The sequence below is a fragment of the Bos javanicus genome, chromosome 5, assembly GCF_032452875.1.
Source record: "Bos javanicus breed banteng chromosome 5, ARS-OSU_banteng_1.0, whole genome shotgun sequence".
In the NCBI taxonomy this organism is placed as follows: Eukaryota; Metazoa; Chordata; class Mammalia; order Artiodactyla; family Bovidae; genus Bos; species Bos javanicus.
Genome location: NC_083872.1, coordinates 115,369,224 through 115,382,052, shown reverse-complemented (window position 1 = coordinate 115,382,052; position 12,829 = coordinate 115,369,224). Strand labels below are relative to the sequence as shown.

The window sequence follows — 12,829 nt, the reverse complement described above, 5'->3', positions numbered from 1 at the left end:
CATCAACTGAGAGAGGGGAGAAATGAGAAAAAGGCAGGTCATGACCGAGGGAGCCAGAGCCTGCGCCTCTCCTGGAGGAAGCATCCCAGCTACTCCCCCGAGGCCACCCCAACGGCAGGCACTCAGCACCCACAGGCCAGGGCCCCCGAAGGCAGCTGGCCCAGCCCAGGTAGCCTCCGCCTTGGCCTTGGGGGCAGGCAGCAGGAAGGAAGGTGACAGGCAAAGAGGAAGGTGCGTATGCATGGTGTGTGTTTGTGTGTGGTGTGTACACACACGTGTGCACAGGGCTGGGGAGTGTGTCTGCGGAGGGGCACCCCGCTTTTTTCACCTAAAGGCCAACAGTGACCCAAAGGCCTGACCCTGCAGGTTTTCCTCCCCCCAGCTTTTCTACTGCGGCAGCTGTAAATTATTTTTATAATCATTTAAGTCCGATTATACTCAACAAGACAGTCTGCTAAGAGGGAGGGAAAAGAAAGAAAAAAAAGCTAAATCTTCACAAAGCAAAACACAAACTTTAAATGCAGCTTAAGAAAACCCCCAGGAGCAGAACAGCCTTGACGTCAGCCGGATATATTTAGCCGAGCCACCGCTGGGCCAGCAGAGGCAGGGCGGCAGGGGGGCCATCGCGGGGCCTGGAGGCCGGGGCCCCCAGGCCCGCTCGCCTGCCCCTGGGGGGCGGATGGCGTCACGGCCGAGGCCTGGGGAATGACAACTAATCTGGCAGAGAGCCTGGGGCCCGTGACTTAGGCAAAGCGTCTCCCTCCAGGAGGTGGGGGTGAAAACAGACCCCAGCTCACCACCGGTGTTAAGGATTAAGCGAGGTAATGAATCAAGGGCTTCCCAAGTGGCGCTAGTGGTAAAGAACCGGAATGCCGAAGCAGGAGACATAAGAGACGTGGGTTCGATCCCTGGGTTGGGAAGAGCCCCTGGAGCAGGGCATGGCAAACCACTCCAGTGTTCTTGCTTGGAAAATCCCATGGACAGAGGACCCTGGGGGGGGGGGCTACAGTCCATAGAATCGCAAAGAGACAGACACGAATGAAGCGACTTAGCACCCAGCACGCACAGAGAAACGGACTTCCCTGGTGGCTCAGACGGTAAAGCATCTGCCTACAGTGAGGGAGACCCGGGTTCAATCCCTGGGTCGGGAAGATCTGGAGAAGGAAATGGCAACCCACTCCAGGATTCTTGCTGGAAGATCCCATGGGTGGAGGAGCCTGATAGGCAACGGTCCTTAGGGTCGCAAAGAGTCGGACATGACTGAGCAACTTCACTTTCACTTTCACGCACAGGGTATAAAGGGAGAAGCAAGCGTGTCACTGATGTCCTCTCGTCCTGCCCCCACCCTGACCTCTCCGTAGGCTCTGGGGACAGTCACAGGGATGAACGAACAGGGGGCAGCCCTGCCCCCAGGAAGGGCACAGGCAGTCCACAGATGGGTACCAATAAAGCCAGAAAGATGCAGGAAGCAGCTGCATCAGCCAGAGCCTCAGTGTCCACCAAAGTTCAACTTCCAAAGATGCTCGGCTTACTCCAGAAGAAGTGGGCCCTGTCTGAGTCTACGTTTTTGAAATCAGAAGGGTGTCCAAAAGTCCTGAATTTCTGGCTTCTCTTGAAGAAATGGGAGCCGAGGCAAGAGTGAACTTCCATTCGCCCTCCCCTACTCCCAGCATTGATGAGCCCCCCGTGGAAGTGGGGGCACAGACTCCCCTGTTCGCCCCCAGGCACCAGCACTCCCCGCCACACACAGCACAGAGGTGGCAGGGGTGGGGGCAGCCCTTCATCATTCAGTGTTCTCACCACTTCCCTCTTTCATGAGACCCGTCTGGTCCCTGGGGCCCCGGAGCCTGGGGACGTGGACACAGGCCCGGGGTCAGAGGAGCCCTGATGTTCGAGTCCAGGCTCGCTAGGGCAAGAAGAGGAGGGTGTTCTGGGCAGAGGGAACAGAGAGCCAAGAGTGGGTTCCTGATGGTGTGGCCTGGGCAGGCGGTGGGGTGGTGGGGGAGGGTGTTGGCTAAGAGGGCTGGGTCCCTTGAGGGTAAAAGGAGTGGTGGAGGGCGGAGACCAGGAATGGTGTGATCCAGCTGCAGTGTCGGAAGCAATGGGGAGATGTGAAGGGGAGAGACCAGGGGCTGCAAGGAGTCCTGGAAGAAAAGGAAGAAAGCTTCTCCATCCTTCTCTCCAACTTCCTGAAGCCCGGGATGGGGAGGGGCGCCTGCGGAGAAGAGGCAGCCAGCAAGCCCGTTACCATGGAGACCGGGCTGCAGCTCCCCAGCTCCCCCGGGGAGAGAAGGGCCTCCCATCCACCCCAGCTGGGACAGCGGAGCCCACAGAAAGCGGGTGGGGGGGGTGTCCCAGGGCAGGTGCAGCGCGCCCTCCCACCCCCTACCTCGCTCAGAGTGCTAAGGTGAGAAACTGAGGCCAAGAACTGGGCTCCCTGTGAAGCCTGCGCCACCCCACGCACTGCCCCAGGGCAGACACGAGCCAAGGAGGGCCTGCCTGGTGTTCCTGGAACATGTGTGGTCAGCGCTGGCGATGCACGCAGGGGACACATGCCCCAGCCTGCAGGAGGCTCACAGCTCAAGGCACGTGTGCATGCTCAGTTGCATCCCACTCTGACCCCCATGGACCGGAGCCCGCCAGGCTCCTCTGTCCGTGGGATTCTCCAGGCCAGAATCCTGGAGGGGGTTGCCATTTTCTCTTCCAGGGGAGCCTCCCGACCCAGGGATCAAACCCGAGTCTCTGATATCGGCAGGTGGATCCTTTACCACTGGGCCAACCAGGAAGTCCATGACTCAAGGAGCCACGTGCCAAGGGAAAGAGGGCAGGGCCAAGCGGGGGTCCTTGACCGTCCAGGCGCCCCCATGCCTGTCAGGCATGGAGCAAAAGCGTTCCCAGCGGGCAGAGGTGAGTAAAGAGATAATGGGGGGGAGAAAGGTCAGAGGATGGGCAGGGGTTCGGGCAGCGGCATCAAGGAGGGCCTCCCTGGAGGAGGTGAGACACACGGGAATCTAGAGGGGGAGCATTTCAGGCCAGGGTACTGCGTGTACAAGAGCCAGAAGGGGAGTGCTGGGGTGAGGGGCTGCTGAGGGTGCAAAGTAGGGGGCCAGGAGGCCAGAGCAGAGAATAGGGGTGTCCAGAGGGTGGTCTAAGGGGGCCTTGGAAGCCCCTGCGAGGGCTGCAAGGCTTTAGCTTTCGGCAAGCTGGGGGTGAGCGGAGGGAGGGGTTAAGGAGTGCAGAGGAGCCAACTCAAGGGGCCAGTGGCGGGAGGTGATGGGGTCTTGGGGCCGCAGGGCCCGAGGGCTCCCGCGGGACACGGGCTGGTGGAAGCTGCTGCATCTCGGGGTAACCAGGAGACCCGGGGACCTGCATCAGCAGGAGCCGGAGCTGGGGGTGGGAGAGTTGCCTGTCACCCACTAATGGTCTGTTTTGCATTTCAGGAGCACAGGCAGCCCTGGACGTGACGAGGGCGACGACTCCAGGCTCCTCGGCCTCTCGAGTGCCACGGCGCACCCCCCACCACACTCAGCCATCCCCGGGGACTCTCAGCCACCATCCAGTCCACCAGACCCCCGAGCGCCCCTTCTCAGGGCTGCCAGGGCCTTCCTGACTGAGCGTCTAGCCCCTTCTAGCATGGGAGGCTGCACACAGACCCCAGCGGAAACGATCCCCCCTGAAGCCCCCCGACTAGTCCAGGCCCCCTGGTCCTGTCCCCCACACTGAAGTGAAAACACAGGAAACCAAGGCAACCCTTGAAGATGCTCGGAGGCCCCACTTGAATCCCCTCTGCCCTCGACAAGCCCGAAGGCTCAGGGAGGGGACAGCAGGGTGCCCTGCGCCCACCCCCTGCGCACCCAGGGCAGGGCCAGGCGCCCCCACACCTGGAGCTGCACTCCCCACCCTATTCTGCAGCCTCAGCAACTGAACACAGGAGGATTCCTTTTCACTCCCTTTTTCTTTTAACGTTTTTTAATAATATAGACATAAAAAAGACCTCCAGTGCTACTTAAAAAAAAAAAAAAGTGAAGACTGAATTTCCCCAGCACAGCTCAAGGACTACTTAAGGACACTTAAGGACATATAATTGCTGCATTTTCTCTGGTTCAAGACCTCTGGGAACTGAAGAGCCGCTTGTCCTATTTGCACCCGAGTGGCAGGGGTACCTCTGGTCCCCATAATCACCGTGAGGCCGCAGAGGCCAAGCCCGGGGGTGCCCCCGAGGCGCACCCCTCACCCCGAGGCCCCCAGCCACAGCTAGGGACAAGCTCCCGTGGCCGGCTCACAAGGCACGCAGAAAACTTCTATTTGGTCTCTATTTTCCTCCTAACGTCTGTACTCCCCTCTCTGCTCGCTGGAGAACACGGCATTTGGGGAGTGCTGAGGGCTTCTCGATTTGAAATATCACCAAAGCGGGGAGCCTGGCTCCAGCTGCCTCTGGCTGTGACTAAGAGCTGGGGGCTCCCCTCCCGGAGGGCTGAGACGCTGCCATGAGCTGCCCTTGCATCTGCCACCCCTCCCCGAGATGAAGATGGGATGGTGGGGCTTTCATGGGGCAGGGGACAGCTCTATGGGAACAGCCACTGAAAACCAATAGAGAAAGAGTCGGGCCCTGGGCCAAGCAGACTGAACGTCTGTTATCTCACAAAATCCACCAACAACTCCGAGGACCCATTTTACAGATGGGGAAGAGTGAGGTGAAGGAGGAGGCCAAAGGTCACCCAGCCGTGACTACAGTCAGTGCTGCCTGACTCTAAGGTCTGTTAAGCCGGAGATTTTAAGGCGGAAAGCTATCTACGAAAGTACATCCCAGGACGTCCCTGGTGGTCCAGTGGCTAAGACTCTGCGCTCCCAACGCAGAGGGCTCCGATTCCACCCCTGGTCAGAGATCTAGGTCCTTCCTGCATGACGCAACTAAGAGCTCGAACGCCGCAACTAAAGGTTCCACGGGCCGCAACTGAGACCCAGCACAGCCCAATAAATTAAATAAATGATCCATTTGGTAAAAAGTACATCCCATAAGGAACCTCTGAACCTCTGGCTAGCTAATGACGCTCTGTATTCACAGGGACATCCGCCCTCCCCCTTCTCCTGGTTCACTCCCGCCCACCTCACTTTTCTAATCCCCCCGCCCAGCCTCCCAACAGCTGTGAGAAGCAAACCACACTCCAAAACCCACCCTGGGCCCTGCGGCCTCTGAGTGACCGTGTGAACCCTGGGGGCTTCCTGGGGCAGCCCCACAGTGCCCAGTGACCTCAGACGCCCCATGCCCTCCCCACCCGCTCCCCCACCCAGTTACTTACCAAAGCGCCCCATCATCATCCTGCAAAGAAGAGCAGAGAGAAGCATCAGACGGTCCACAGAGCTGAGTGAGCCGCAGGGCAGAGGGTGGTAGGGATGCCCCACGGGCCCCCAGCTGGCCAGTCAGAGACGGAGTTATAAAAATGTGAGTCCCACTTGGATAAGTTCTCTCCCACTCTAATTACAAACAGGAGGTGCTTCTGTGGATTCTAAATGTTTGCACAAGACCGGCAGCAAATAGACATCTCTAAACCATCCTTTTAATGCCATTTGTTGTGAGGGGGAAGCGGGCATTTAATCGAGGGCGTAGTTAACACGGATAACATTTCAGCAGAAAACGGGTCTTTTGGCACCTTGAGCTTAAACTTTATTTATTTTTTTTTTGAGCTTAAACTTTAAAATAAAATGACTGTAATCCATCACATGCTCAGTCATGTCCGACTCTTGTGACGCCATGGACTGCAGCCCACCAGGCTCCTCTGTCCGTGGGATTCTCCAGGCAAGAATACTGGAGTGGGTTGCCATTTCCTCCTCCAGGGGAACTTCCCGACCCAGGGATGGAACCCGGGTCTCCTGAATTACAGGCGGATTCTTTACCACTTGAGCCATCGAGGAAGCCGCAAGTTTAACCTTTAAAATACAAGGGTGCAGACTACCCAGAGGTCACGTTCTGGAGAGTGAGGACAACGCACTTCCGGGGAAGCGGGAGACTAAAGGGTCCTGGAGAAACACAGGCTGGGCCCTGACTCGAGGCCAGAGCTGAAGCCACGAAGGATGGGCGGCTGGTTCCTCCCGGAGGATCTGAGAGCACAAACGCACAGGTGTTTCTGTGCACCAGCTTCCTGAGAGGCAAAGAGACCTCAGCCTCACCCCCAAACCCCTCTAGACTCAAGTCCTTGCCTCCACCTTATTTAACAAGTAGTCTCTGCAGCGCCTACTATGCACAGGCCATAGAGATATGGAAATAAACACCCCATGGCCCTGCCGCAGGACACCTGATGGTGAGCGAGACTCCTAAGCCCACATTTCTACGCAGCCCACATGCACCAGAAATGAGACATACAGGAGATGCTACAGAAAGTAAAAGGAGCCAGCCACTCCTGCTTGGCAAACAGGGAGGGCTTCCAGGAGGAGGCGACCCATAGCACAGAGAAAACCTGGAGTCTGGGAGACCACGCAGGAGGCTGGGCAGCCTCTGCTGGAAACCTCTCTCTACCTTGACTTCGGGGCACCCCTACACCCCCGCCCCGCCCCACTGCCTGAAATTCTTTGAGAGCCACACTGTACATCTCACAAGGCCCCTGGGCTAGATTTCATATTTCTATGGACACGATCTTTCTTGCCAGCTAGACCGCCATCCTGGGAAGAGTAGAACCGCATCCTCTCAGCCTCTGGGCACCCAACACGGTGCCCAGCGCACCGCAGGCCCTGTGGGTGCTGGTGACTGGTGTGAATCGTTGGGGCCACTCTCCCAGGGGCTGGCTCTGGAGACAAAGCTCCCACTGCCCCCTGCTGCCCTCTCAGGGATCCCTCATCCACTGCGAGACCAGGGAAGACAGACACAGCGTCTTCCCATCACTGCAGGCAAGTAAAAGTTAAGGATGTTGAAAGAGGAAATGGGGGAGAGGTGTTTAGACTGATCGGGAGGACCCGTGGTCCTCACTGATTCATCCGTCTATCTTAGCTCCATCAGAGGGAGGGAGCCCCCCACCATAAATAGGCCTGGCTGTTCCCACCCCCTTCAATGGGCCATCTGCCTCCTGCTCTCCCATCCAGGGGGACCCAGGACACGCTGTGACCCACAGAAGACAGGAACACAGCACACAGGGGGCCAGAGGCCTGCAGTTGCCCTGTCATTCTCTGGGGACCCTGAGGACACCGGAAAGAAGCCTCCTCCATGAGAGTGAAAGACACGGGGAGCGACAGAGGCCCCCACTGGCCAGTGCCAACCACCAGACTGTCAGCAAATAAAGTGACTGTTGATTTAAGCCCCTAGGTTTGGGGTGGTTATTTACACAACGATGGATAACCAAGACGCTAGCCCACTCCAGACTCCCCCCGCAAGCTGCCCTTCTCCTGCTCCCAAAGGGGTCGAGCTGCCTGCTTGAGACCCCTCCCCAGGCCAGGCTCAGCACCCCGTCCCCATCTCCCCTCCCCTCCTGTGGGCCACAAACAGCTGTGCACACACATCAGGAAACACCCGTCTCTTCCGTCCACCTGACGGCTCCCACACCGGGGGTGGCTTCCTGTGTCGGCCTGATTTCTGAAAGACCATCCATGAATTCATGACACAGTAATTAATCACTCCCTGAACTGAGCAGGTGGGTGAGCTGAGACAATCAATTTTTAATGTCCTGTTTCATCTGAAACAGCTTTAATAGGGAGGCGCAGAGGCAGTGCATTTTAAAGGTTCTTTGTAGGGAGTCCTAAGGCCTCTTACAAACCACACGCAAAATAGATCCAATTGATTTGCTATTTTCAATAGATTTGAAGCTTTTCAGACTTCTTAAAAATCGCCCTCTGGGCTTCTCGAAAAGGCGAGATGGCTCAGGACTTTCTCAAAGGAAGTTCTAGCTTAGATGCGTGACTCTCTCCCTCTGATGGAACTAAGCTAGATGGGTGAATCCATCAAGACCACGGGTCCCCGGGACCAGTCTAAACACCTCTGCCCCGTTCCCTCTCTCAACATTCTTAAAGTTCACCTTCCAAAGTAAGGAATGACAGTCCACATCTTTGGAGAATAACTTACTTCAAAACATTAAAAATGTGGACGTTGTTAGCATGCCTACTACAAGGAGTTCACTGTTATAAATTTCCCCTCATTCTTACAAGAGATTTTGAATGTGATCAATTATATTTTTCTTTATTATTCCCTGTCTCACTCCAGAAAAGACTTCCAGCAGCGTAAAGAAGTTTTAATTCATATGCCACAGGTATTGACTCATTTTTCTATTTAGGGAGAAAATAAAAGATAGGGAATTTCTCATTTAAACACCAAAACAAACTGCTATCTTGCCCTTCTTCAGCAAGACAAACAAACAAAAAAGAAAACAAAGAACAAAAATCAAAACCAAAAACACTTTGAGGAAAGTGCGCGGAAGACAGAAAGCTAGGGTGGACGCTTGGAGAAAATTCCATCCCAGGGTCAAGGGTCACGCAGAGGAAAACGGCTCCCACATGTCTGAGGGTCTCTGGCTGGAGCAGGGCCTGGGGGCGGGGTCCACTTACTCGGTGGTCGTCGTCAGCTCCTCGGTGACGTGGCTGGAGTGCAGCAGGCCTTCCCGTTTCTGAAAACCCCAAAATGAACAAGCAAATCAACCCCCGGGCAGGCAGGCAGAGCAGGAGAACATCACTGGTGGGGCAGCCACTCCTGGGGGTGGGCTGCAGGTGACCACAGGGGTGGCCCTTTAGTGGCTGGAACCTCCCCCCCCACTACCCCCCAGACCCTCTGCTCTCCACACTGCTCTTAGAGCACGCAGCTGTGGGGGTCTCAGGAGAGTCAGCCCAGCTCCCAGAGGACGCCCTGCAGCCGGGGAGGCAAGGAGCATAAAGGAATATGCATGACACGAGGGAGGCACCAGATTAAAGAACACCCGTGCACCGGGCTGAACAGGGTCTCCCAGGAGCTGTGTCCATTCAGAGCCTCAGAGTGTTACCTCATCTGGAAAGAGGGTCGCCACAGATGTAATGAGTTAAGATGAGACCGTAATGGACTAGGGTGAGTCCTGGACGAAGACTGGAGTCCTTACGAGAAGAGAAGAGAGAGACACAGAGGGAAGAGGCCACGTGAGGCGGAGGCAGAGACCGGAGGCACGTGTCCACAAGCTGAGGAAAGCCAAGCGTGCCGGCAGGCGCTGGAAAAGGGAAGGAAGAACCCTGGCCTAGAGCCTTCAGAGGGACCCAGTCAGCACCCCGATCTGGACTTCAGGCCTCTGTTATGTGAGAGGACAAACGTCTGCTTTTTTTAGCCACCGCTTTGTGGGATTTTCTTCCAGCAGCCCCAAGACACTAACACGGTGTGTGACACACCTGTTCTGGAGCCTGGCAGGTGTGGAGAGGCGATGATGGTGGTGGAGGGGAAGCCCGTGCATCCCAGGGCGGAGCTCGGCAGTCTAACCCAACCCCACTGTGAGCCCCTACTTGAACCCCTCCACGGATGGGGAGCTCACTTCCTGCTGGATACCTCTCCAGATCCAAGCTCCCCAGGCTCTCCTGAGCTCAGCCTCCAGGGAACTCTCACCACTGGATCTAGTGAATGGAGATAACCAGCATCAGGTGGCCGTCATCTTTCCCATGGCTTCACCCTGGCTGATTCTCAGGAGCGCCCGCGGAGGGCTGGGGGTGGGGGTGTGGCCCAGAGACATGTTATCCACTTGCTCAGACATCAAAGGTGTATCAGGCTCCCACCGTGCTCTGGATCCAGAGCTGGGTATGAGTCAGACAGACTGAATATTTTGAAGTCCATAGTAGAGACTCTTGAGAATCCCTTGGACTGCAAGGAGATCAAACCAGTCAATCCTAAAGGAAATCAGTCCTGACTATTCATTGGAAGGACAGATGCTGAAGCTCCAATACTTTGGTCACCTGATGCGAAGAGCTGACTCATTGGAAAAGACCCTGATGTTGGGAAAGATTGAAGGAAGGAGGAGAAGGGGACGACAGAGGATGAGATGGTTGGATGGCATCACCGACTCGATGGATGAAAGTTCGTGCAACCTCCAGGATATAGTGAAGGGAAGCATGGCGTGCCGCAGTCCACGGGGTTGCAAAGAGTCGGACAGGACTCAGCAACTGAGCAACGACAGCACAGCAGAATCTCAGTTTTATGGGGAAAGCGCTGGAGCTCAGGAAAACCAAGTGGCCTTCCAAGGCCATGTTTCCAGGTGCAAACGCAGCCTTCCCTCACTCCTTCCCTCCATGAACTGCCACGCTTCTCCCATCTCCCCATCTCGACTGGATAACCGGGCGTGGAGGGACAGGCCAGGGGCAGCTCTAAGGCCTGAGGCGGGCCAGTCCCCGGGGCCTCCCCACCCGCTTCATTTCTCTCTGGCCATGGCCCAGAGAATCCTCCCGTGACCTTGGTCAAGGAAGAAAGTGCCAGCAAGTGCCTGCCTGGGCCAGTAACACATTCTGCAAACCCCAAAGATTTTCTTGGACAAAAGTGCGGGCCTGAAAGGAAATATCCTGGTTACTGAGCGCAGAGAGTTCGTGGAGCCCGGAGTCTGACGTACGTGGGTTTGGGAACCACGTTCTCATGTGTCCTCGGGAAGCCTTTCCCGGCCGAGTGCCCCGGGTGAGCATCCAAGATGAGGGGACAGGCATGGGCCCCTGCCCATCACCACCTCTGACCGCAAACGCTTCCCTTGGGGAAGCAGACACGGCAGAGCAGCAGGTAAGCCTCGCCTGGGGCCCCAAGGGGCATTCCTGCCCATCAGGTCTGGGCCAGGCTGCGGGGGTGATGGAGGGGTCAGACGGCTTCGAAAAACACAGGATCAGCCAGAGCCTTGCAGACCGCAGAGACCATGAGACTGATAAGTTTAAAAACCAGAAGGGAGTGTGGCGCTGGACATCTCCACGAGAGACATCAGGTTCCAAGCGTAACCTCAGTGCTCTGGCAGAAGCAGCTGACCCTTGAAGACCCCAGCCTGCTCTCCTCCAGCGTCCCCCACACCAGGGCGACGGCCCAGGACACAGTAGGTGCTTAATACATGTTTGCTGGACGAGACTGCACACACAAAGCCAAGGCAGGGTCTATGCCCTTAAATTCAGAGGAAATCGACACGGAAGGTCCAACTCCAATCAGGCACACCCTGATGCCCCATTACATTTTTCCAAATGAAGCAAGCGAAATGACCCTCAAAAAGAGATGATGGGGGATGATGGATGTAATTGGCAGCGAACACAGAGAGGCTTTGATTGGGGTACCAGAGTATCTATTTCATTCCTCTGGTCTCAGCCCTCTCCACTGAGTAATAAGCTCATTCAAGAGGCCTGAATTCCAGCTACTTGGCTTTGCACAGAAATGAATGCTCTTTTCAAAAACGTGGAAATTAAACCTCCACGCACTCAAGCCTTTGAATCTGCCTCTCTTGAAATCAATGCCATTGTTCCTGCTCCATCATTTACCTTGAAGCCAGGGCAAGGCATGCATTTTGTCAAGAGGAAAAAAAAAGACAAAAAATAGAAGGTAGCCTCTTAGGGGAAAAAGAACAAAAAGCAGGCGAACCAGAAGAGGAATGAGGAGGAGTGCGTCTCGGACCCTCTGGGGAGGAGCCGTGGGCAAGCGGGCTGCCAGGCTGACGATACTCACCCGCACGACCACCACTTGCACGGAGACGTGTTCCGGGAGGTGAATCGGGGCCCGGAAGTGCATGGCCAGGGCCACGAGGAGGTGCAGGATAGCCACTAGATTCTTCCCGTGGATCGCTGGCAGGGGAGGCAAGAAGGGGACCGTTTAGATCACAAGACAGGAACCCCAGGCCCACGTCCCAAAGCCAGTGAAACCAACCCCAAAGGGCCCGCTGCAAAGCACAGGGAACTATACTCAATATTTTGCAAGAGCCTGTAAGGAGAAAAGGGGGCTTCCCAGACGGCTCAGTGGGTAAGGAATCCGCTTGCAGTGCAGGAGAGTCAAGAGACGAGAGTCCGATTCCTGGGTCGGGAAGATCCCCTGGAGGAGCGTATGGCAACCCACTCCACCATTCTTGCCTGGAGAATCCCATGGAGAGAAGAGCCCGGGGAGGGGGGGCTATAGTTCATGGGGAGGCAAAGAGTCACACACGACTGAAGTAACCGAGCCCGCATAAGGAAACAGAATCTGAAAAGATGTGTATGGGTAACTGCATCCCTCTGCCAAACACCTGAAACTAAGCCAACACTGGGAATCAACTATCCTTCGATTTTTAAAAAGGAAAAGGGGAGAGAAGGCAATGGAGATGCTGAATGCAAATGAGAGCTCAGGAAAACCACAGGCGGAACCACAGGCCGCGGAACCGTGGAGCGAGCTGAGAAGCAGCCTGTGCGAATTTGCTTCATTCAGTTCTGGCTTCTCATTGTTTTCTTTCCTGTTGGCCTCAGGTGACTTATGCAACCGCGTTCAAAGGCACGCTGTTCGTAGAAGGAGGGAACCGGGTGGTGGGGAAAGAGAGCGCGTGGGCAGGAACGTACAATGGGCACAGGAGGAGACAGAGGTTCAGGAGAAACAGGTCACCTGGCCGCTAACCCGCCCCAGCCACGCGCATTCTTATCTGGGTGCTTAACAGTCCTTCCTCTATGCCACCAACCGTCTCCAACAGGGGACGCCAAGCAGGGCAAACGGAGCTTGGGGGTGTCGGACGTTGACTCCAGCCCTGCCTGGGGCCCTGGCTGCCAACCCAGCCCCACCAGTTCTTCTGCAGGATGTGGGCCAAGGCGTGGTTATCACTCGCCCTGTGCCAGGCTTCACTGATTTCCTCCCCCAGCCTCACAACCCAGGAGGCGGGTCTGTCCTGGGTCTCCATGCGGAGAAGCTGGGAGAACCGGACTGCAGTCT

At 56.3% G+C, this 12,829-nt stretch overlaps 1 protein-coding gene across 4 annotated transcripts in view; it reads right to left on the bottom strand.

Annotated features, from left to right (window-relative positions):
* The window catches only part of PARVB (parvin beta), a 116,565-nt gene that overhangs the window by 19,043 nt on the left and 84,693 nt on the right, over positions 1 to 12,829 (bottom strand). For all 4 annotated transcript variants that reach the window (XM_061418809.1, XM_061418813.1, XM_061418810.1 and 1 more), the window contains exons 6-8: positions 11,609 to 11,724; positions 8,527 to 8,585; positions 5,301 to 5,320 (exon numbers count right to left, since the gene is read on the bottom strand). In XM_061418809.1, the coding sequence (XP_061274793.1) occupies positions 5,301 to 5,320; positions 8,527 to 8,585; positions 11,609 to 11,724 (195 nt within the window). The remainder of the gene's footprint in view (positions 1 to 5,300; positions 5,321 to 8,526; positions 8,586 to 11,608; positions 11,725 to 12,829) is intronic.